Raw genomic sequence first — 26,401 nt, forward strand, 5'->3', positions numbered from 1 at the left:
TGATGCGGGAGTGGGAGGCCCAAGCAATCTGGCACCTTTGTCTGTGGTTTAATTAACCGTGACCGAGGTCAGGTGCACGCAGGACAAGCTTCGCTTACCCCCATTTCGCGGTAGGGGAAGGGTTGGTTATTTTTTTTCTTTGGTTTGGCAATCCTCTCCAAACTAACTACATATATACACGTTAGGATAAAGTGTGAGTCACCTTGGAATGTCACTCACTTTTAATGACTTCCATACAGTATAATAAAAAAGCACGTGATAGTTAAAACGCCGGGAAGTCGGACGGATGAGAAAATTATGTGTCTTTTTATGCTTTGCCAGGCAACAACGCTCTCTTTGGAAGTAATCCAGTAATATATTCATTGTTACTGCGCTCTGTACTGCACACGCTAGATGGGACACGGTGAACAATGACGGGGGGGGGGGGGGGATGAAAACATAAACTGACAGTAAGAAGCGCAAACTACCAACTGGTTTATTTTCAGATCAGATAAAATATTGAAGTGAACACAACGGTGCTCTGTGTATGCTTGAACAAAGTTGGGAAGGAAATTAACATATGCTTTCAGATGTCGTTCTCCCATTTGTTGCTCGCTATTTGTTAAGATTTCCCGCATATATGTGGCCTCACGCGCGTATGTGATTTCTGGGTCTGTGAGCATACCTGAAGGCGTTCTTGCACGTTGTGGTACTTGAGATTGCGCTATTGAAAGGTCTGACGACTCTTTCACGCGGAAGGGTGCGCGTCGCACAATGTTGGCATATTCAAAGCAGCACACTTATTAATTTATGAGACCAGCCTTACGTTGCAGTGAAGTTTCACATCTATTGTGGAAACTGCATATTGTGGAAACCGCAGTGGAGGACTCCAGAAATTTTGACCACCTGGGGTTCTTTAACGTGCACCTAAATCTAAGTACACGGGTGTTTTCACCCCCATCGAAATGCGGCCGCCGTGGCCGGGATTCGATCCCGCGACCTCGTGCTCAGCAGCCCAACACCATAGCCACTGAGCAACCACGGCGGGTAATGTTAAACGTAATCGCTCAGTTTTGTGAGTGTTATCAACAGTTCTATCCATTGCCTATGTTCACCGAACCTTGTGTAATCTGATGCGTGATCGGAATTGTGTAGTAGATTCTGGAAGCCATGCGGGCACCAGGCATTACGCTCGAACCTTCGACGAGTCATGTACAAAAACCGACGCGCTTGACGAGCAGATCAGATTCTGACGATCGCCGACTGTGCAACCCGCTATCGTTGTGTTTTGAGCGCAGCATGTTTTTGTAGGCATATGTTCGTCCGAAGAAAGCTAGTTTGCCAATACACAGTTTTTGCCTATTGCGTTCTTTGTAGTAACCACAACGTGACAATATGATTAATTGACACAAGTGTACGGCAAGTTTAGTTAAATCATGAAAATTAATTACGTACAATATTGTCATCTTCTCATTGCTATTGGATATACAGGAGCCACTGGAGAGACCGCACGACCAGATGACCACTATTTGGGGAGGCACCTGCAACCCAATGGACTGCATAGAGAAGTCGAAGCCGCTATTCGATGTCCGCGTTGGCGAGTGGTTACTTATGGACAACACCGGTGCCTACGCACTGAACAACGCCACAGGCTTCAACGGCGTGCCGTTCCCGGCGGTGCATTATATCGTGCCGCAAGAGGGCGTTGGCTTTGTGCGCCACATACTCGACGCTTCGCCATTGCTCAGTGGCTACAGCCAGCCCGAAAACGCGCTGAAGAAAGCCCTCCTGGATCTTTGGAAAGCAGAAACTGCCAAACGCAACTCGCTGATTACGGCGCCGCCCAGTGCGGCCCGAGGTACTTGAAGTTATTAGTACATTAGCAGTCTTTTCGCAAATTAGGAATCCATCCTTTTGCACACCTTTTCATATAGCGGCACGGAATTAAATAACTCTTTGCAGTGTTCGTACTTAAGGTGCCACGACTGAGACACGACTGCATGGGGAGTCATTCCTAAGGAAACTAAAAGCCGCACTAAAATAAGTGTCGGCTATATAGCATTTTACCAGCCTTTCTCAAATAGAAGAAATGCAGCGTCGGGCTCATGGATGCTTTAGGAGAGCACACATGCACTTGCTGTTACTTCGGGTTGAGCAAGAATTCAGTTGTGGGGGGATGAGGATGCAGGATATATGCCATTTCCATGTTTCCTATTGCACATGTGTCTTCTATAGCACGGCCTGCCTAGCTTTTAAAAACAGAAACAATGGTGTTTTTTCTTTTGCTCAATAATGAAAGCGAACAAAAATGTTTCTGTGGAAAGGAGACACAGCGCAGGTCAAAGAAGTTGCAACACTAGTGATAAGCAAGGTCGCACTGCATTTCGGATGCATATTAGTATACGTTGACTGAATGGTTGTTCCATATATATATATACATATATATATAAGAAGCAAGCAAACAATAAGACCAAGTAATACATACGCGAAATTACTTCGTTACTAATTGAAACAAAGAAATGGTAAATTAATAGAAAGGGTACTGTTAATTAATGGCAATGCGAAGAGGTGGGATCGTTCCTCACCTGCGGCAAGCATAAGTAATTTGCCCATGTTTTCCTTGGTGTCATTGTGTGTTGCCTTTCTATGATATGATCAATAAATATCGGGCCCCTCGCTTAACCCTCTTTCTGCTCGTTCATTACATAAAGAGGGTCTCGAATCCGGCCACACTGCTGCTTTCAGGTAGCATATGTGGGTTTATTCACCAGTCGCCTTCACCCATAAAAAGATCACGTATATACTCGTGACGCCTGCGGCAAAAGGGATGTTCCACAGTGGCCGCCAAGGTTTGCGAGTGGTCGCTCTGGCTGACACTCCCAGGGTTCTAGCAGTAAAACACAAATACGCAAGAAATTGGATGGTGGAGAGAAACTGCTGCTCACACGCTCGGCTGCGACGGAGAGCAACGACGTCACTACTAGCGCAGGCGATCGCGCGCCTCTCCCTTTTCTTGCGCGCCTGCGCATGGGGTTGCGCCGGATGAGTTTTCGGTGTGCTGACGAAAGACAGGATGGACAAATCGACGAGCCATATACAGCTTCGCTGTCAAAGAAAATGCGCGACAACGCGTCCGCGCGCGAGGTATTGTAGCATTCGGAAACGTAAATCTGGTTATCTATAGTATGCTGTGAATTTTACTGACTTTCGGAGGCATTGATTCGCCCATGATAGAAATGCGGCCTGGACGATGCTGCCGCGTCAGGGAACGAGCGTGGCCACCTGTTATGAGCGCGATTAGTTACTTCTGTATCTGACAAGGATTATCTTTGAGATAACTGCTATCTCTTGCGCACTAACGGGCTTACACCGTCGCGCGGATTTTATTGAGATAGAAATTATATGAACACTCCGGGCGCATTTCTGCCGTCGTCGCCGCATCGCACTGATGTTCCGTGTAAAGTACAAGGGCGACAACATTGTCTCCGCGCGCCGTACAGTGTATGTGCGAGTGAAAACGTGCGAGGGTGAGCCGACTATGGGGGCTCAATCCTGCGCGCGCAAGGGTAGAATGCGGGGAGGAAGCACGCAGGGTTCCGTCGTGCGCAGGACACCGGGAGGAGGAAAGAGAGGGAGGGGGACGCTTTAGTGCGGCCGCGGCTGCATATAGCGCGGCCACCCACGCCCTATCTTGAAAGCGATCTGCGATGAGCACAGTGTCTTGGCGCACCGTGGGCTAAAAATAGCTTCGTGTGCGCTCTTGTTTTCGCCGCTCAGTTCGCGTTCAAGCCAGAGACAACACGAAGATGAATTCCCCCTGTGCTGCTGCCGCACTTCCTTACGCCGTCGTTTTGCCAGCGAGTTTCCGCGGTCACCAAGTGAGATGTGTTCATGTTTTTTGCTTGTGCGGGCGTTACAGCAATTTCGTTAGCATCCCGGCCGCGGCGGTCGCATTTAGATGGGGGTGAAAAGCAAAAACGTGCGTGTCCCGGCCATTGGGGGCACCTTAAAGATCCACAGGTGGTCAGAATTAATCCGAAGTCCGCCACTATGGCGTGCCTCATAATAAAGTCGTGCTTTTGGCCTAAAAACCAAAGAATTCCTTCATTCAATTTAGTTAGTAAGCGATTGTAATAAGCGAATAGATGCTTCGCCCTTCGGGTAAAACTGCGGCTATTTTCTAGCGGGAGTGTTTTAGGTGCGTAAGCATTTATGTGGCTACTCAACGAGGAAACCCGTCTGCTCGTCCGTCCGTCCGTCCGTTCATCCTTCACGTAAGACAATTGCTTTCAAGATAGCACCCGCAGCTGCGAGTGAATTCATCTTCTTGCAGCCTCTCACTTCAACGCGAACTAAGCGGCGAGAAGACAGCGCACACGAAGCTATGAGCACTCGGCGCTCTGTGTCCCCATCGCAGCTTGCTTTCAAGATGGGGCCCGCGAGGCCGCGCCATACACAGCCGTCGCCGGAGTAGGGTTGGCCACGCTGTATAATGGTGTATAATGGTTCGACGCAGATGGCTAATGCGCTAAAGTGCGATAACGGCTTATAATAGTCAGAACGTCATCGGAGAACTTGGCGCCGTTGCCTGCAGTAGTTTGGTAGTGTCACAAATTCACCTTGCGCCACCGTCAGCAGCAGTTGGTATCGCCGCAGCGTTGTTGTTTATACTGGTCGGATCAAGTTTCATAACACTAATTAATGACACTGGGCTGCATGGAGATAAGCAAATGGCCTAATGGTTACATGTGCATACTTAGACAACTCCCTCAGCAGTTTCTGCGTGCATTTCTTGCGAGGTCTCCCACAGAATTTAATTGCACGGATGGAAATTAAACTGCGTCATCGCCTGACATGGTGGAACATGACTTGTCTAGGCTTGACACTTTCAGTCTGAATGCGTTGCCTTTATAACCAATATGCCATCTCTCACATCGCGGAAAGTGAATGGTGTTGCATGTTTTCCCTACGCATAATTTCTTCTGAGCAGCAAAGTATGGCCGCTATCTCTGCGATCTTCTTGAGATTGGTTCTTTGTATCGAGGGACGAAGGCGTATAGCCTCTATGGTCACACACACGCAGCTCGTGATGTTACTGTAGCGGAACGGTGGCGTTATCTGTCATAGCTATGTGGACACCTGCCACGTGGGGACAGATGGCGCAACCGTTTTGATTCAAAGAAGTCAGCACCTTTTCAGCCATGTCGCTGCAGATAACATGCACTTGCCAATGTCTTGTATTGTCGTCGCTTCAGCAGCATATGCCGATATACAGGGTCTTTTCTTTTTCGAGGTCCAAAATTTTTAGCAGTTGCCTGGGTGAGAATGCCCAATTCTAAGCTTTTATCTAAATTACTCGATGAGGCGGCCATTACTTCTACGTAAAATCAAAATGTATAAGTAATTATCGTAATTATGCTAATTACATTCTTAATGATTTTATGCCACATAATTTACTCCAGTAATTGTAACTAGTGAGCTCGCAAGACGTATCCAGTTGGAACGAACTCTCAGGACTGCACCAGTTTCAATATATTACTTTTCAAAGTGTCCGACGAAATGCATTGCTGTTCCAGTTACTTTGTGCTTCAATGCATAAAACAGCATTTCCTCAAAAGAAGTAACTGGAAGGCCAATTCATTTCGTCGGACATTTTGAAAATGAACATCTCGAAACTGCCGCAGTCCTGAGAATTCGTTCCAAGGGGATACGCCTTTCGAACTCAGTGGCTATAATTCGCAGATTTAGATTGTGCTGTAAAGTAGTTATTTAAAAAGTTAATTAGCCTGTGTGTCACACACAAAACTTATTAGGAAGCTTGAACTAACTTTAGGAACTGGCCCAATTTTAGACTGGATTACTGATTACCTCACTAACCGTACTCAGTTTGTCGAAATTAACAACGAGAAATCCGTAACAGCTGATGTCACATCAGGTGTACCACAAGGAAGCGTCTTAGCCCCAGTGTTATTCCTAATTTTTATAAACGACCTTCCTGCTAACATCTTTAACAACATTAGACTTTTTGCCGATGACTGCGTGCTATATCAGGAAATTAACTCTGTCGCCGACCATATAGCTTTAAATAACGCCATAGCATCAGTAACCGAATGGTGTGAAGATTGGCAGATGACTATTAACGTTAATAAATCTGTTGTGTTATCTGTAACTAGGAAAAAACATAGATCACTCTTTCAGTACACACTAAACAGCATCCCTCTCGTTTCTGTCTGTGAATACAAATACTTAGGCATATTACTAACCTCTGACCTCAGATGGGATGCTCACGTTAACAAAGTCACGGCAACTCCACTAAAACAGTTATTTTTCATTAATAGACGCCTCATACTAGCACCATCTGATATAAAGTTACTAGGATATAAAACATTTGTCAGACCGGTACTAGAGTATGCAAACGTAGTTTGGTTTCCTTTCACTAACAAGCTGATCAAAAAACTTGAAGGCGTTCAGAGAAAGGCGCTCAGATACATATTTAACAAACATAGGCTACCAGACTCACCGACAGAGCTACTCAAACAAGCCGGGATGCTAACCCTCCAAAACAGAGCAAAACTAGCGCGCCTTAAAACCATTTACCAACTCATAAATAATCAATTAAATCTGGATACCTCACGATACATAACGAAATCTCAAACGAGGAAAACACGTCATAACCCCCCCCCCCCCCCCCCACACACACACACTAAACGAGTATTCATTCCGCACTGACACTTTCAGGTACTCATTCTTTCCACAGACTATACGCGATTGGAACGCTTTGAACGTGGGCTCTGTTAATAGTTCATCACTAACTGCTTTTATCCCGCTTGTTGAAAACGATCTACTTACATCTCAGTAATTATTTTGTTTACTGTCAGTATCACTTGGTTACTACCTTTGTTTTGCATTTTAACACATTTATCTGTCCAACCCAAATCTTGCAGCGTGAACCTGATTGTATATTTTTTACTGCTACTGATGTATAAGTTTATTCTGTGTATTAATGTGTATTTCCAAACCGTTATTATTGTCATGTTTGTATGTCAGTGTACATTTTCGAATGCCCTTTCTGTTACAATCCCTGACGGGATTGACAGTATTGAATAAATAAATAAATAAATAAATAAATAAATAAATAAATAAGACATACAAAGCGAACGACAGACAATATGCCTCGACAATGTGAAGCATCGTTAGCTATTGCGGAATGCACTCAAGAAAGAAGACACCGTCGAACACTCAACCACATTGGCAGGTAGGTTATTCCATGTGCGAATTGTGCTCGGGGAAAATGAGGCATTGAACACATTTGTTCTGCACAAGAACTCGCTCACCTTCTTTGAAAGGAAAGAATGGGTTTGTCGCTGGGTAATTGAAAGAAAATATGCATTTTTGTTTATTCCAAGTTGGTTATGGTAAATGAAGTAGAACATTTTTAGTCTCTCCTGGTGTCGTCTTACCTGTAGGGTCTCTAAATTGGCTGTTTGAAAAAGGGCTAATGAGGATTTTTTCCAACTACAACAATAATATATGAACCTGACGCATTTGCGTTGGACATTCTCAAGTTTGGTAATATTGCACTTTGTGTGTGGATCCCAAACAATTGCTGCATATTCTAGAATTGATCTAATGGAAGTTTTTACGCGAGCAGTCTAATTTCTGTAGAGGATTTGCTAAGGGTGCTTCTTAAATACCGAAGTTCTTTCATTGCCTTATTTACAATGTACGTTATGTGGTCAGTCTCAGATCTGAGGTAATTATGACTGCTAAGTATTTGTATTTTGTAACCTGAGATAAGGTGTTGTTATCGATGGTGCAGAGGAACTTCAAAGGATTAACTTTGCGTGTCACAGTCATAGCTACTGTTTTCTATAATTAATGCACATTTGCCAAGTTGAGCACCAGGCCTGAATTTTACGTAGAGACATATTTAATAATTCCTGATCGTCGTGGCACAAGATCTCATGGTAATGTATACAATCATTAGCAAAATGACGTATTTTAATTGATATATTGGCAGCAATATCATTTATAAAAACCAAGAGAAGTAATGGTCCCAGGACGCAGCCCTGAGGAACACCGGACTCTACAGGGGAAGGGTCCGAACTGATTCCATCAATATATACTGTTTGATGCCTGAATAATAAGTATGCCGCTAGCCATGTGAGCAATGTATCATTTTTCAGAATAGGTTTAAGTTCCAAAAGCAGTTTTTGGTAGCACACTCTATCGAAAGCTTTCTTGAAATCCAGAAATATCATGTCTATTTGATTACCCCTATCTAATGCTGCTACAAGGTCATGGACAAAGTCTAATAATTGTGTTACCGTGGAATGTTTGCGACGGAAACCATGCTGTCGGCTATCAGATATGCAGTTTTTCTCACCAAAGTGGAACTATGTGCGAAAATAATGGGCTCGAGTATCTTCGCACATGTACATAATCAGGAAATAGGCCTGCAGGAAGAGACAAGAGACCGGTCGTCGGTTTTCGGTATCGATGCGATTTTAGCACGTTTCCAATCGTTCGGAAGTTCAGCACGGGACAATGATTTAAATGATTTATCAAATATCAAGCATAAGTACTTTGCGCACCATTCAGCGTAACGGAAGAGAAAAGAAGCAGGAATGCCGTCAATTCCCGGCGACTTTCTGGTATCTAGATTGAGCAGAAGTGTCAGTACACCCTCTTCACTAATACATAGATTACTTATTGCAGGAATTTGGTCAAAAGCATTGAAATGCATCCGCTGCGTACTTTCGATCCGTTACGGCAGTGCCATTTATAAGGTTCGGAACTGATTGCTTCTTTGGCGACAGGTGACGCCATAATTTTGCCGGCGACGCAAGAACAAACTCTTTTAAACGTACACTTGGATAATGGTCTTTACTTTTTTTCATAGCATTCTTGAGAAGCAGTCGCAGTTCAGATAACTGGTGTGCGCCCTCAGGGGAGGGGCGTTGTAGACACCGTTTCCTTGCTTTTTTGACTTTATAGCCTGCACTGGCTATTTCTTTAGTCACCCAAGGCTTGCAAATATGTTTTACAACCTTTTTGTGTGGAATGAAGCACTTTGTGCAGTGCATGACTAAATCTTTGAAGAGCAGCTATAACGTATCAGCAGATATCCCATTGCATTCATGCTGGGAAATAAAGGAAGAGAATGAATCGTCCAATGCATCGAGTACATCCGCATCACTGGCGCGAGAAAAATCGAGTACAAAGGTCTCCGTCTGTTTCAGTTTTGAAACTTTCTTCGATTCCATGATAAAGGACACTATATTGTGCTTTGAAATCCCTTCAAAAATGTGCACGCTTGGATTCATAGTAATAACTTTGTCATTAACGAGGAATAAGTCTAAAGTTGACGCACTTCCACTGTGAACACGAGTAGGCAGTTTCCCTAATTGAGTTAAATTGTTTAGCAGAACTATGTCAACAAAGGGCTCCGCAGTAGGAGAGCGCGCATTTGGGAACTCATTAGCCCAATCGACATATGGAACGTTCAAATCAACTGCCAACAAAATGCTACAAGATTGGTTCCTATATTCGCATACAAATTCATTCAGGTTTTCGAAAGAAGTGCAGGGCTGCAGTTTGGAGGGCGATTAAATCCCGCAATTAGAAGATGAAGATCTTCAAGAAAACCTTTACAGCAGCGCTTTCCATTCCAACAGGGTCAGTTAGTCTGGACACATTCAATGGCTCCTTAAAAAGTACGGCTACGACACGACCTCGGGAAACTCTGTCATTACGGTAAATTCCATAACCTGCTGGAGCGATTTCGACATCGTTGATACCTCGATGTAACCAAGTTTCAGTAATAATTATGATCTGTGGGCTATGGGCTATAACAATACTTCCCAGATCTGCTGTTTTGTTAACTATACTTCGTGCGTTCACGTTGAGACAACAAAATGTACTTTTAACAGGATAGTCGGGCCACATTGTCTTCTCAGACGCCAGTGAACGTACAACGATAGACACTATTTTCATTTGGGTACTGTCCCAATGAAACATTTCTTTGTCAATGCGAACTTTGTCATATATCAACTTGACCTTTCCTCCCTGCCTTCTAATGTCAGCCGTATTGCCCCACAAGTATTTTCGTGCTTGCCTCGTGGCTGCCGAGAAGTCTTCAAGAACAGATATGTTCTTTTCTTTTTTTAATTTGAAACAGTTTTGAAGAACGTTCACTTTTTCATGGTGATCAATAAGTTTAAGAATTACTGGTCTTGGTTTATCTGGTTTCTTCCTCCCAATTCTGTGTATCCTTTCTACGGAAGATACCTGTACGCCTAGTGTAGTTTGGTATAAGCCATCAACCACATCTTCCATAAGTGACGTAAACGTTTCATCGCGGCGCTCAGGAGTGCCAAACACAATTAGGGTTGTTTCTCCTACTCCTGTCTTCAATGTCGACTAACTTTCTCTCCAGAGTTTTAATTGTTCTTTCCATATCAGCGATCCTCGTGCCTACCTCCTCTACAATTGCAGCTGATTCCTCCACCTGCTTAAGCTTTGCCTCAATTGCGTCCAGTCTTTCCTGCACAGTCTTTTGACCACCCAGAAGTTGCAATAGCAGCTCCTCAGTGTTCGGCCCGGGATTAACCTCGACATCACCACAGAGCATCAGCAATGAAACCGAAATATCCTGTACATACAGGCACACAGCACAGGCACTTTTGGGGCACGCTAGCAGGACCAGGCAACGGTTGCTAGTTTTTACTGTGGAAGAATTATTACTGACCTGCGCAAAAAGCAGGAACGGCTTTGTCATGGTGTTGACCGGTGGCATGCTGACATGCCCACTGAAGTGATCAGCGTAAGACGAGCTTCTCATATAGGTCGTGGCCGTGGAACTTGGGAACGGTGCCGTCCAAGCGTCGACGTAATGCGGCAGTCTTGGCGCGCAGACTCCGTAAAGTCTGGCAGTAGTGGCACGTGTTGCTTCATCGGGCATGCGTGCCGGTTCAGTCAAGCTAAGTACAATCTGCGCAAAAAACAGGAACGGGTTTGTCATGGTGTTGACCGGTGGCCCGCTGGCATGCCCACTGAAGTGATCAGCGTACGACGAGCTTCTTATATAGGTTGTGGAACTTGGTGGAGGGGCCGTCCAAGGGTCGACGTAATGCGGCAGTCTTGGCGCGCAGACTCCGTAAAGTCTGGCAGTAGTGACACGTGTTGCTCCATCGGGTATGTATGCCCGAGAGGGTACACATACCCGATGGCAATCAGAGGCCAAATTCACCAAGTTTTCTCGTAATAAGATCTCGTTGTCATTGGCCAGCATACGTCACTATTGCACTTGAGCGGGATTTCTTGTTGCCACTTGCTAGTGTAGGAGCCGGTTTTCGAATTTGTCCCCACATTCTAGCACTTGCGCAAAGTGCTCATACTGCAAGAAAGTAAGTCTCCATGGATTCAACCTAATAGACATGTTAATGACCCCGAAAAGAGATGTGCATACGCGCATATGGAGGGCATCAATAAATCACATAATACGGATTATATGCGGTCGCAAAGAAAGAACGACATTTGCACTGCGTTTGGAAAACTGAAGCTGACTAAAATGTTTTTCACGAAATAATTTCGAGGCTGAAAGTGTAGGCGTCGGCGCTGTGTACATATATGAAAACGTATTATGTAAATGGCTTAATTTTGACCTTGTACTTGTATATAACTGAACTTACATAGGGGAATATTCAAGTGCATTCTCACTAATTATTCGTAGCTCCTGTAAAGCATTGTTTTTTTTTTTCGTATTGAGTTTCAGCTATTGTCACCTATGAAAACTTCTTCGAAAAGGGGTGGATCATAGTCAATGCTTCGATAATACGCGGCTAATGATTTAAGAATTCAGTGAACATGCAAAGAGAGCCTCGCTGTGGGCACTTTGCTTTCACTGCACACCCGCTCTGTATGAGGCCTCCGTGATTCTATTCTTTGTCTGACCGTCTTTGCATCACATCCTTCTCGAACTCTCAAACTGAGTAATAATGACTGCAAGGAGAAACAGGCTAGGCGATTATATTATCATACACATTGTGCTGCTTTGTGTGCACTGTATTACTCGTTTCAATGAGAAACACGCTACGGTTGACAAAAGAACAGAAACCGCCCATAACAGCAACCTATACTGAAACCACTCATGATAAACTGCAGCTAGCCTAAGGATTACCTGCGAAGAATTCTCGAATGTATTATACACCAGTTAATGTGAGGAGAGTAAGCGAGAATCATTGGAGAGCGTGTATTTTCTTCTTGGGAACACGAGGTTGATGCATGGTCGCATTTATTCTAACATTGTTTTTTGCCTCATCGTTATCCTGTCTCCGGTGTTATCCTTTTGCGACTATGTGTTCAACTGATAAAGTTATTGTTAAGCAGATGTGGATTGGCCGGTCATGTGCCAGCTCGTAACCTTCATTCTTTTAGGTACGTGGGCACGTCTCTCGCCACTCCAGCCAGTGACATTTGTGAGAGGCCCTTACGCATTTTTTCCATGGCAATTAACTTCCTTATGGTATGGCCCTACTAAACGTTTTGTACGTGGAAAGCATAGCTGACGTCAGGAAACGTCAGTTTGTCTGCGATAGAGTGAACATTTGACCAAGTCCAGGAATTTGAGTCCATCAAGCAGGATGACTACCGTGCTTGTGTTCTTGATTCTTCTCACCTCGAGGGCGCTTGGATTCTTGGGTTGAATGATGAACCGTTTGAGCTCCTCTCGCTCGACGGTTGGATCAATGTCGCGAATAACTTCCTTGCATGAGTTTTCGGAGGCTGCGAAATATGCACTAACTTCGTAACTTGCTTGTCCAATAAGTATCGCTTTCACATCGGCGTAGGCCATGGCGTTGCGATTTGATGGTGTGCTTGCCACCAATATGTTTTGCACCATGTTCCGACATATGATATCCTCCGCCGTATGATATCCTCCGCCGTATCCTCCACCTGGGCGACTCTGAGGTGGCCCATCTTCTTGATTTCCAGTCTTCCACGGGGACTGATTATGACTCGAACATGTTCTTTCGGTAGTCGAGGCAATCTAGAAGCAGTGGTTAGCCGTGTTGACACTCGCCGGAGCCTGGCTTTTATTGCCGCCACGTGGTGTATCAGTGACTCCGCCGCCCTGCCCGAACGGGTCCTTGCTGATCGGTTTTCGCTTGCATAATGCCAGAGCTACTTGAAATTATTACTGCATTAGTAATCTTAGCTCAAATTAAGAACGCATCCTCTTACACACTTTTTTAGGTAGTGGCACAAAATTAAATAACTTCTTGCTTTGTTCGTACTCAAAGCACCGCGAATGTCACACGACGGCATGGGCACTCATTTCTTAAAGAAGCTAGAAGATGCACAAAAATAGATGCCTATTATACAGCGTTTTACTAGCCATTCTCGAATAGAAGAAATGCAGCTTCGTGTTAATGGATACATTATGAGAGTACACATGTATTTGTTGTTGCTTCGGGCGGAGCGGGAATTCAGTTGTGTGTTGAAGATGCAACGCAGTATATGTGATGTACAAGCATGTTTGCTATTGCACATGCCTCTTCTAGTGCATGGTCTTCCTAGCCTTGAAACAGAAGTTAACGGTGCTTTTTCTTTTGTTCAATAATTAAAGCAGAACAAAACATTTTTTATGGAATTGCACAGTCTGAGAAGCTGCAGCACTAGTGATAAGCAAGGTTGCACTGCAGTTTTTACGCTTCCTAGTTTGCTTCCTGAACGGTTGCTTTCCGGCTCCTGAACTCATATCGGCGCCCCACATAATACTCAACGTTTGTGGGAACTCGGTAATGTTACCGCATTGATATGAGTTGTGCATCCGCGAGCTCAGTATATATGAAGCTTACATAAATGAACAAATAGGTTGTGTTATGGTTAGTATTTCCTCAGCAGGCATAGCTCCTTGAGCGCTAAAATTATTTGTAAGCTCTTTGTCTGAGACAGCGAGGAAAACTGGTCTTGTGACAGAAACAGAGAACCATTTGTCAGTGCCGTTGGCATGTATATAAGCATATACAATAAATACTAACTTTTGAATGCCATACGTTGCGCGTACACTGTAAAATGAATGATTGTCAGATGGTAACCAGTAACACACACGGAAGAAAACGTAATGATCCTTACCAGCAAACCACAAAGTAATCTCCAACTGCCACTGCTATTGCCTATTTACACCCTTACGTCATACAAAACAATTATTTTATGTTTCTGTCACTGCTAATGCGTTATTATGAAAATTTTTCTGGATAAAGAATTGCTGTTCAAGGAATATGCAAGTAATAAATACAATGACGCCAAGACAAATTACTACTATGAATTTACTAGTACACTTCGTTTTCCTGCACGTCAGTGTGCAATCTACTCTGCAAACGCGGTAACCTTTACAGAAGTGCCACTCGTTAACTTCAATAGTAGTATAACAGCCAACAGACATGGATGTTTTGATTATTTTTTGTTAGTACTTAACGGAGCTTCGATGGAATGAAGATAGACGGGGGCAATATACACTAAATTTACCCCCGCATCCGCCTTACATTAGTCGCGGTTTTCTCTGGTAAGGTTTACTGCAATACCGGTTATTCAATATGCATAGTAATCTGGCAACGCTGACCGCGTCCGCGCTCTTCCCTGAGTCGCACTCGCAAGCGCCTGTATCTTGGGTGGCCTATAATGTCGCATGGCGATAGTCTCCTTGTGGCTTTTCAGAACTCTGAAATGCACCAGCCTCCGTTATCGTCCAGTATAACTGGAGGATGATCTTCATTGTGCCTCCACGAATAAAGGAAGCCATGATCGCTAGTTTTTGCATGCTTGAATATCCGTCCGGACGGCATTCTCAAGAGATATACTGCTTTGAAACCGAAACGTTACTGAGCCTATTTTCTCGGCGACGTGTTCGGGAAAGATTACGTCAGTACCACAAGCAATCGCTCATACGGTCTCGAAGGTTCTACTGAAGCCTCTAAAATAACCTGCAACCGCCCAGATTCGTGGAGTGTCCGTAGAAAAACGTGTCTCGCGTGCAAAATGGAAGTTCCGGTACTAAGTCCTGCTCGTCGAAGCGGGTAAAGCTAGTGGTATGCATGCGACTGATGAGCACTATGGTTGCTCCTCTCGTGTCGGATTCTCGCTTCGGGCATGCACGTGAACACAAGCCGTGTGAGTCATGCTGCGCATGCCTGCCTCGTGAAAGCGAAGGACAAACGTGATCGGCAGATTGAGGAGGTAAGTAAAACCCTTGCTTGGGCTAGTTGGTTCATGCTTAAATGAGTAAAGGCAAGGCGCAATAGACCAGGACTGAAGAAAGGCACAAACGACAGGACCGGCGCCTGGACCGGCGCGAGGAGGTAATTTGATCTGTGCGCTGCTTTCCGCCGCTCACCGCCGCAAGTATATGACGCTCCCGCACGATAAGTCTTCTCTCGCTCACCTTTTCTTGCACTGCTTAATTCTCGCGCTGCCCTTGTACTTCAGGTGATAACAGGTATGGAGGAGCTTCGCTGCTTACAGACACTGCGGCTTCAGGCACGGTGCAGTGGTATGAGGAACCTCGCAGACGTGCGGTTCGACGCAATATGCATAGCTCTGTCTCGATACCAGAGCCAAAACTGAAGAAACATGTGGTAATTAAACGTCAAATGTATGTACGCAAAAGGAACGCACGTGTTATTCAGCAGCAGACGACTTGGTAAAGCCGCGAGTCCAGCTTGAGGTTAGAATGTCCGAGTTTGTAACGCCATAGAGTTAAGGGCCCCGTGCCGCAGAGAATCCGGCGTCGGCCTCTGGCGTTGAACGTCGCTTCGGTAAAAAATATTTCCAACCACGCATACCCAACCGCGCAGGCCCTCCATGTGGCGCAATGAAATTACTCAGCTAATTGAATTTCTCAAAGTAAAATGCGTAGAAAAATGGTAAAGTACGACGTACAACCTACAGACATGGCAGCGTCGGATTATGATTTGAATATACGAGAAAACATATTTGTGTTATGCGAAAACTAAAAAAAGAACTACAAACCCTTTTTCCAGCGTTGCTATCATTTATAGAGTAGCCATGGCCACCGAGATTTACGCGCGCACATCTCAAAGGCCATAAAGCGGCGCGTCCGGTTCTTTGCTACGTCCCCAGATTGACCTCGCCTCCACTGCACCACGGCCCTCGCAAGAGGCCGCGTTTCTACCAGAAAGCTCGTCTTCGTGCACAGAGTTCGCCACCAGCGCTTTTAGTGAAACATTATGGTTGCATATGCTGCAGTTGCCGGGAAGCGTTAGAAGGATTGAGGGATACTTGGAAGCTATCGCGTTCCACTGTTAAAAGGGAAACTTAAGCGTCCTCCAATTTTTGTCTATCTCCTAACACCGTTGGTAAGCTGTTGTGAACAAGCATGGAACGGCGTGCACGTCGTATCCGCTCTTCCATTTTACAGCTATGCTGTTAAAGGCTAGTTCCCCCAGGATCGTGTCCGTGTGTCGGCCCAAAACTCGAGCCTTCTCCTCCGGCGTCTGCGTCAGACACCACCTGCGTTCGTGCCGTCGAGCACTCACCGTGATTGACGCGACTCTACTAGAATAAAACGTCATTACGTGGGCCGATCCCTAACGCAGTGCGATGCCGGGGCGATCCGCGAAGGAGGTGAAGTAGGCATTAAGCACTCCCCGTACGTGGGCCGATCCCGAAGCTAGTGCCATGCCGGGCCGACCCGCCGCGGAGGTGAAACCGCCAGGCCTTAAGCACTCCCCCATACGTGGGCCGATTCTGAAGATAGTGCAATATGCCGGGCAGACCCGCGCTGGAGGTAAAGCCAGCATCAATCCCTTATGCGGGCCGATCCCGAAGATAGTGAAATGCCGGGCCGACCCGCGGCGGAGGCAGAGATCGCCATTAAGGGGCCGTATACACAGCTTCGCTGGTCATCCTTCTTCACAGAGTGGAAGGGAACTGAATTTTTTTTTAACGAAAGCCCTACTTTCGTAAACTTTGCTCAGTTGCCTTGACTTTTCAGTCAGTGTGTGGCAATAATAAATGCTACATTTACTCGCTCATACTAATGTGTCAAAGAATGCTTCTGTTTTTCCGTTGCAAATAAAAATAAGATGTTGGTAAACGTCGGGCTGCCCTTGCAGAAGTTTGCTCCTTTTTACTTAGTCTGGAATATACCCCGAGCAATGTGTGTAGTGGAGCAACCAGGGGGTGTTTTACAGCAAAGCTGTATATGGCTAGGCTTCCGTGTATTTTTGTGCACTATCACCATCAATGGCTCATAGCCCCGTAAACTATCATGCTTCTGTAAGCAAGCAACAAGTGCAATGGCTCATAGCACTGTAAGGCAGAGGCTACAAGCACTCAGCAAAGTGAAACGAACAGTGCTTAAATTCTTTTCACTCACGCCTACAACATACAGAATAGCATGTCGAAAACTGTCATCATAAATGGCTCGTACCCCCGTGAGCAATGGCTCATACCACCGTAAACAAGCAAAAAATGCTATGACTCATAGTCCTGTAAAGTTCATGGCTACTCACTTTGCGTGAATTAACTGCGATGACACTGCCCCTGTTGTCTTTGTCGGTGATTTAAATATGGATGTGTCGGTACTGAAAAGGGAGCGGTTTACGCGTTCCGTGTTGCAGAGATATCCCTTGCGATGCCACACCGATCCGGCCCAACCCGACCACCCAGCGGCGTACGTGCATCGATTTGACATTATCAAAAAATGTGATTGCAGGTGTGAGTGAAATAATGACCGCCGATCAATACAATAAATCCGTGTGTGTACCTTTCGACACCATGACTACCCATCAAGACAATAAATGAGTTCGTACTTTTGTACAAAATTATGCGTCACCTCTGTGTCGTGGGCTAAACAGCTTCACTGGTCAAACATCTTCTGAGAGTGGAATGGCTCATGATTTTTTCATTCTGTTTGCGACATATTTTTTAGCAGCTATAACGCTTAAAAAATCTAAGGTATGTTTTCAAAGTAAGATTTCAAGGTAACTACATTGAAATCGGTCAGAGGGGGTAGCTTGCTAGAACCGCATGTAACTAAAAAAGATGGTTTATCCCCGTTTTAAAGGAATTGGTCATTACATGCAAATGAAACGTGTCTTCCAAGAAAAAGTGGCAACTTTGATGCACATTCACAAATACAATTCATAAATGTTCAGACATTTATTAATTGCACTTTCGCTCGGAGCGAGAAGCAAAGAAAGCGATGTCAAGCGCATAAGGGCGGTGCTGCTGCGCAATGTAAACCGCACCGAGGCGGCTACCAGGCGTCATAGCTATATCCGAGGCGATGCTGAGTGCGTATGTGACGAAAGTGCGTCGTGAAAGCTGCGATGACATCATGGAGGTAGCAAAAACTAAATGAAAAGAAACAAACATCCCGTAACAAGAGCATTCTTCACACATCGTAACGCACCACCAAACTATAAACCGAAATAAGTACGCACTGGAATAGACTTGTAAATATTACACGAACATCATTGCTCTAAGAATACGCGTACAAACTCGAAAATTGCCATTTCAGTTGCTGGTTCAGTGCACTGAAAAGTGAAAAATCAGAACAAGCTTGGCAAACAAACTCGGCCATCTACGAAAGCTACCAGCTCTCATCCAATATATGGTATATGAATGGTGTATACACGTCTCATAACAAGAAAGCCTCACATAAATTCGCTTGATTTTTTTACCTCGTCCGGTCAATAATGATACCTTCAATGTGTCCCACACAACTAATTAACCCTTTAGTAAGGAGTGTTACCTACAGGCAACAAACCAGAAAGTTTTTTTCTTGCTGTGTTTCAGTATTGAGTACGAACTGTCTGGCTAAATATCTTCGGCCAACATTGAATGACAGGCAGCAAGCGTAATTTCTTGGCTTAAAGCAGCAACACTGGACAAGGAGGAAGTTTGGTACGCGACTCACTGTTTTTTTAAAGCAAGGGGAGAGGAGACAGGCTGATGCAATATGTCAAGTTGCAGTGGTGTCATACATAATATGTCGAGCTATTGAAATGTACACGTATAGTGCACATATGATGAGAGCTCTTTATGCAAAGTGAAAGCGAAGCATTAGGTAGCTAAGGGCGAAGCCAACTTCCAATTCCCCTTACTGGTAAAAAACATTTCTGCAAAAATTTTTTTCTTTTTCTTGATCCTTATTCTTGATGCGTTTTGAACATTTAGATAGAAAACAATTTTTTTTCTAGGTATTCATATACCTCGTCCTTAAAGAGTTAAAGTGCCTTCGGCTTCTTGCTGGCTGCGGTCATACGGTGTAAGGACACATTTCGCCCAAATAGTTTGACCCTGTTGCTTTGTCAGTTTGGCTGAACAAATACGTCATGATTGTTCTTCAGGAACAAACACTTGTTAATTGCTGAATTGAGTTGAACTAGCAGCACTGAAAAGGAAGTATTGGTGCATGCCTTTTGTTATGCTCCAAAGAGCTGAAAGCCTCAATTATATTTATTTCACTTACCGGCGCTTAAATTTAACCGGCGATTAACGGCCTAATTTTCAGCAGTAGTTAAAAAAAAGCAACACCGGCAGAATGTGAACTGAAGCGTTATTTCAGTCCTCGCGCTACTTTCGAACGTGTTAGAAGATACACCAATTCGATGTTTTAACCGTGAACTACAAGTTGTGACCGAACATGTTTAAGCGAGTTAAATAAAGGTAAATGTTGTAGAAGTCATATATAGCCAGCGTTTGTTACATCCTTCGAGCCCCACGAGAAGTATGGTTGCTTAGCTGGATTGTGCTGTGCTATGTTCTTGTGCTTATTCTTTTATTATCCACCAGAACTATCACCAATAAATGTTGAACCACGCATAAAACAAGCATGGCGATGGACTGAGCTCCGTCGGCCGGCACTGCAACCTTGCCTTTGAGAAACGTATTGTTGTCAAGGAAATCAGCTACCTGATTAAATTTTGACGATCGAAGACGTCGCGAAAGTAAACTTCTGAGGACCGTCATAAGTGCACTAGCACAAGGAATGAGAGCGAACGAACAGAAACACTGCATGAGGCTCCTGGACACCACCCGAACTGCAGCAGACGACAGGCGCGACTCCTTGCCCTGACGTCTGGCAAGCGGTACTCGTAGCGGCCTTGTAGACAGTTCTCTGGGGCTACTTGTCCGGTCGAAGCAACAAGCACGCCACCAAAAGAAATTGTTGCCTCGTATGAATGCGCAGATGTTATCAGGTTTGACATTAGGGCTGCGTAGTGGGAATGTAATGTGCTGTTCTCCCAACGATGGGGAGGCCTAAACTGCCTAATCTTCTTATGAAGGGTACGCTGCGGCCGTGAACGAGGTACTTTCCGAGTGTATCATGTCGCGTGCGGAGGCCATGGAAGGAACACAATACTTAGAGATTCAAGAACCTAAGTTATGTGTCTCTGCTAAGCTGTGAAATACGGAAGTGGCAAATAAAGAATCGCGAGTGAAATTCGCTAAGTGGAGTTGTGACTTTTGGGTTAAGATTAACCTTACAAGAGAAAGCGTATTCGCATACCTAAACTGTCGTAACATAAGCAAGCTTGCGATGCCCGCCGCTGCAAAGACGAGCGCTGTAGTCGAAAAAATTAGTCAACGGTTTCTAACTTCCTAATGCGAAATTTGAGCGCAGCTCTATGCGTGTTTTCATTTCACGACACATTGGCTGGCGCGGACAATCTGTCTCGTGCGGCACGTTACGAAATGGAGCCGCATACAGAGCTCTCAGATAACGCGTGCTACTCGGGCGCCATCTCGTAGCCGTCGCCTCCGCAAGACGCTTTTCTTATCACACTTTCAGCATACCCTCCTCCTTCACTTTATGCCTTATGGTTCTTCTGCACCGTCCTCCTCCGCTTTCCTCCTCGAGTGTATCATCCCCTGCTGTGCTCCACGTTCGCTGTTTCATCCTTCACTCTGCTCGTTCACTCGGTTACTCCAACACTGACACCGACGCTCGCCTCAGGAACGGGCGCCTAAGCGCTGTGCTCCAAAGAGGCGGATATGTAGTGGTATCACTGGTGTGAACTTCAATACTTGCGCCAATACAAAGTGTACGTCGATTCACAAAACGTCAACAGCCATCGCAGCTGCCGACGTATGAAGGAATTTCTATCATAGGGGGCAGCAGTCTTACGAACATAATTATGTCTACCTGCGCCGCTCGAGCCGACACGGATAAGCGTTGGAATGCGTTGTTGAGGCCGAATGACCAGAGGTAACAACTGATAGCCGAGGATGGAGCGTCCTTAATAATTGCGAAAGCATTATATGGCTCACCGAGCGGGAAATGCGGCGTAGTTAACGGCGTTGGCGTGACCGCCGTTGGTACAGAAAGTAATTGAACGTTCGATCTCTGTTTGGAACCAAATCTACGAGCTTTGGTGTTAATTCGAATGAATTTAATTAAGGCACTGGAACCCACGACCTTAGGTGTTAGTAAAGCACACTTAATTAAAAGAGAGTGAGTTAAGGCGCTCGAACACACGACCTTTGTGTTAATTCAGGGGAAGTTAAGGCACACTTAATTAAGGTAGAGTTAAGGCACTCGAAACCGCGACATTTGGTGAGAGCCAAACGTGCCCTCTTTGGTGTTATTTGAAGTAAAATTAGGGCACATTCAAAAGAGGTAGAGTTAATTGAGGCACTCGAACCCAGGACCTTTGTTGAGAATCGTACCCTCGACCTTTGGTGTTAATGCGAATTAAGGCATTCGAACACGCGACCTTTGGTGTTAATTCTGGAAATGTTAGTTAAGGCAAAGTTAATTAGGATAGAGCTGGTTAAGACACTCGAACCTGGGACCTATGATATTAATTCAGGTGAAGTTAATTAGGGCGGATTGAATTAAGGTAGAGTTAATTTAGGCACTCGAACCCATGACCTTCGTTTGGAGTCATACCCCTGACCTTTGGTATTCATAAAGGCGAAGTTAATTAAGGCAATCGAAGCATCGATCACTACTGGGAGTTGGCGTTCATAAAGACACAGTTAATTAAAATAGGAATAATTAAGGCACTCGCACCCACGACCTTTGCTGGGAGTCAAACCTTTGTCCTTCAGTGAGAGTGGAACCTTTCGACCTTGCGTTGCGACATAATGTCTAAGCATCACGTGGTGGTCGCAATGCTTTCACACTCATCCACTTAAGGATGCCTACCTAACCAACGGGCCTGTTTTCGACTTTCTAAAAAGTCGAGGGTTCGATGAATTTTTGGACTATCGGTGGCCATGCCAACGCTGACAACTAAGCCGGATTTTTCGCCCCTTGAGCTATAAATTCCTTCCGCATTAAAAAAGAAGGAAAAGAAAGGGTGTCAAACCGAAACTTAGAATCAGCCAACCAATCCGGAAAATGAGAGTACCCCAAGACATGAAACAAGTAATTTAAATGCTGCCCTTTCATAAGCTCTGACTTCATGATCTAGCAGATGTTTTCACATGGTCGAGCAATGGTTGCTGGGAGGCGTACAGCAGGATCATATATGATGCACGCATCATATATGATTCGCAACAAATGTGTTTTTTCAGAGTCATGGAACTTAAAGAGAGCTTAAAGTGGGCTATTATAAGAGTAATACAAAAAATTAAATGGTGTCTCAATCTGGTCGTTTATTATGCAATAGATAATGTAAAGAAGTTTGCGAGTATGATTATTTTAACACCAGGATGTCACAACACTGTACAGTAGTTACCGTTCACCAGTTCTCGTTTGTCCCGTTGAAGCTTCACCTTGAGAGCTTCCTGCGGCTGGAGGTAGCCACCGAGTATCGGAGAACGTTCAACTGTTTTGTGAATCAGATTTATGGTCGCAGGTGGCCCTATGTAGTGAACAGTGGGAAATGCGGTTCCGTTGAAGCCGCAGGCAAAACTCAACGTGCAGGCGCCCACGTTATCCAACACGAGCCACTCGTCGACATTCACATCGCAGAACAGCTTCATATGATCGATGCGGTCTAGGGGGTTGCACGTAACACCCCAGAGTGTGGTCAACAGGTCCATGGGCCTCTGCCGTGGCTCTACCAGTGCAAATACAAAAAAGGACAGCAGGATCGGCAGTAAGAAATTTGGTTGAAAAACAATAGGGTTATCCCACCTACGCTACAGCATTTTAGCAGAGTTTTAACAATGACCTTGATGTAGGCAAGTGGATATACGATAGACGTAGAGCTTTATATATATAGGTAATGAAGCGTTGTAAGAGGCCGTTTTTTAACATTCAGTGCACACAACTGTATCTGATTTGTTCAACTCACCAGAACCAGCGAAATAGCGAGTTTGGTTCTCACCTAGATGAAAGATATTCCCAGAGTATTTAATACGTTTAACTTCGAAATTTGCTCGAGTCAGCCAACAAAGGAGAAAATTTGCGGATGCTTCGGAAGGCACCAGAGAAATTTAGGGTCGTATCTGTCATGACACAGAACTGGTTAACGCTACACGTCACACTAAAGGAATTGTCTTCCTTTCAGAAAAGTCGTACATATGGCGGGAAATACAGCTGTCCTTGCTCTCATTTAGAAAGAAGTGCTGGGGCCGACGGGAAGCTCCTGTTTAGACTATAACTGGGTGTGGATATGTGCACATACCGCACACGCATTGGTTTGTTTGCATGCCGCAGTAGCAGTAGGGTTGAACTTTTCCATGACAGCTCGTGCTTTATTCGTGCGCTTTGCCCTAGACCCTCAATGACTTTGCTGTGCATTTGTCTCGCTCTACTCTTGCTTCGAGCTGGAGACGTGGAAGGTAACCCCGGGCCCAGGATTCAGGACGTGCTGACCTTTCTGAAAGAGTTTCGCGAAGAAAGTTCATACGATCTAAAACAAATTAACCAAGAAATTGAAAGCTTAAATGCCCGGGTCACCGCTATTGAAAAAAAATATAATTAGTGGTGTACCGGGAAGTCAAAAAGCACTTTGACGCCGTCAAGAATTCTGTTCAGGAAGTTAAGACAAACATATCTAAAGCAAATGAACTCGTCGATGTAGTGGATGACAGAAGTAACAGAATGAGGCGCAACAACCTTATAATCAAGGGTATAACCGAAGAGGGCCATGAAGAATATACCGAATCTGAAGACATGTGAAAGAATTTTGTTCCGTTGACTTGACGGTCAACGTTGGTGACATTGAACGTGCCAATCGTGTTGGTCAACGCCGTCAGTATCAGCTGTTGTTACCTATCAAAAACTCTTCGAAAAGGTACTGATAATAGTGAATTCTTCAAATTTAATGAGCATGTTAACATAGCATTGTTGTGGACACTTTCCTTTCACAGCACACCCGCCCTGCATGAGGCGTCCGTGATTCTATTCTTTGACTGACCGTCTTTGGATCACGTCCTTTTCGAACTCTCAAGCTGAGTAAGTATGATTGGAAGGACAAACAGGAGAGACGTTTATATTACCATATACATTGTGCTGTTTTCTGTGCACTTTATTAGGCCTGTCACTGAGAAACACGCAGCAGTTCACAAAAGAACAGAAACTGCCCATGACAGCCGCCCATACTCAAGTCACTCATGATAAACTGCACCTGGCTTAATGATTACCTACGAAGAATTCTTGAATGTATATTATGCATCAGTTGATCTGAGGAGAATCGCCACGTCTAGATTCAGGTGCACGTTAAAGAACCCCAGGTGGTCGAAATTTCTGGAGTCCCCTACTATGGCGTGCCTCATCATCAGAAAGTGGCTTGCCACGTAAAACCCCATAATTTTTTTTAATAGCCTCGTCCTAAAGCAGGATTATTGAGGTAAACGAAGCGAGAAGCATTGGGCAGCGTCCGTTGCCCTCTTGGGAACACGACGTTGATGCGTCAGCTCATTTATTTTGGCGTTGTTTTTTTTTTTTGTCGCATAGTCATCCTGTGTCCGGCGTTATCATGCTACGACCATATGTTCAACCGGTAAAATTACTGCTAAGCAGATGAGGATTTGCAGGTCATGTAGCAGCTCGTAGCCTTGATTCTTCGTGATTCTATTATGTACGGGTACACTTCTCGCGCCTGAAACATATGGGAGTAGAGCCGAGGACGTCAACGAGAAGTTGAAGGACCTCGGGCAAATCACGGTGAACTTACATGGACAGCTGCTGTTCGAAACCAAGCCGCTGGCCTTTATTAGAGGCCCTTGTACATTTTTTATCCCTATTAACTTTCTAGTGGCATGACCCTAGTAAGCATTTCGTACATTAACCGCACAGCTATTTCTCGCACGTTGAAACAGAGCATATAATTTCCAGTCGCCAGCCGCGTGCCATAGATATAGGACTGCACGTTTCGCGCTTTTCTAGCTGCAGATTTCAAACTAGGGAACACGGTGTTTCCAGCAAGGTGAGTTGCACCACAGAGTTCTTTGTTACCTTGTGTGAAATACCTAGGTATGGTGCCGCATTTATTAGGAGTAACTTATGTTAATGGTTATTATTAAAGTCAGTATAAATTTTAAGAAGTAAGGCCGCATCTCTCGTGAGAGTGCGAAAGAGGTAATATTATTCGTATCCTAATGAACAAGCTCAAGGTAATTGTAAAAGAACTTCGGTGATCGTAAAGGAAGCTGTTGGAAATCCCCCTTCACAACGCGTATTACCTGACGCTATCAATACGTACAACATGGATCACTACATTCAACATTTGGCGGACAACGGTCAAGCATAAGCATCGTAATTATCTTCGGACAGAGGCCAAGACTTTTCACACTCTTTATGGAGTTCGTTTGATGTTCACAACTTTTAGAGGAAATTCACTATTCTGTTGCTAATACGAGCACCAGTAAAGGTAGCGGGTTAGATGTGGTTATGGCATGGTTGGGGAAAGGTAATGCTGATATCCTTAGCCCCACCCTTATGTCATGCGTTTCAGCATTCGTTGCGTATATCGATGTATGCCTCTTGGTTAAAAAAAAAGCCAACGTCGTGCCGATATATAAAGCCGGCGATCGCTCTGATCCATCAAGTTACAGACCTTTATCTGTTTTGAGTATTATCGATAATATTTTTGAACAAATCCCTGCAACGCATGTATGCATTTTTCTAGAAGAATACTACGCAATTCACCTTGAAGAACATTGATTCAGGTCACATCACTCCACTTCGACAGCTGTGATAACCTTACCACAAAAAATTAGCATGGCGTTGCATAATATCTCCTTGCAGCTGTAGTTTTTCTTGGCCTAAAGAAAGCTTTCGATACATTAGACCATGGGATTTTGTAAATCAAATTAAAGTACTGCAGGTCTCGTGGCAAAATGTTGGATTTATTTTCTAGCTGCGTAAGCGAACGCCAACAAATGGCCATATTGAGCAATCTTTCATATTCTCGACTAAACATAAAAACAGGGGTACCGAAGGGATCCGTTCTCAGACCCTAATGTTTTAGCTCTACGTAAAAGTCTGGCA

At 44.7% G+C, this 26,401-nt stretch overlaps 1 protein-coding gene across 2 annotated transcripts in view; it reads left to right on the forward strand.

The window, feature by feature from the left end:
* LOC126541545 (uncharacterized) overlaps positions 1 to 2,661 on the forward strand; it is a 34,377-nt gene extending 31,716 nt beyond the window's left edge. For both annotated transcript variants that reach the window (XM_055076731.1, XM_050188349.2), the window contains one exon: positions 1,471 to 2,661. In XM_055076731.1, the coding sequence (XP_054932706.1) occupies positions 1,471 to 1,845 (375 nt within the window). In that variant the 3' untranslated portion in view covers positions 1,846 to 2,661. The remainder of the gene's footprint in view (positions 1 to 1,470) is intronic.
* The last annotated feature ends 23,740 nt before the right edge of the window (positions 2,662 to 26,401 follow it).

Source organism: Dermacentor andersoni, chromosome 2, assembly GCF_023375885.2.
Source record: "Dermacentor andersoni chromosome 2, qqDerAnde1_hic_scaffold, whole genome shotgun sequence".
Lineage (NCBI taxonomy): Eukaryota > Metazoa > Arthropoda > Arachnida > Ixodida > Ixodidae > Dermacentor > Dermacentor andersoni.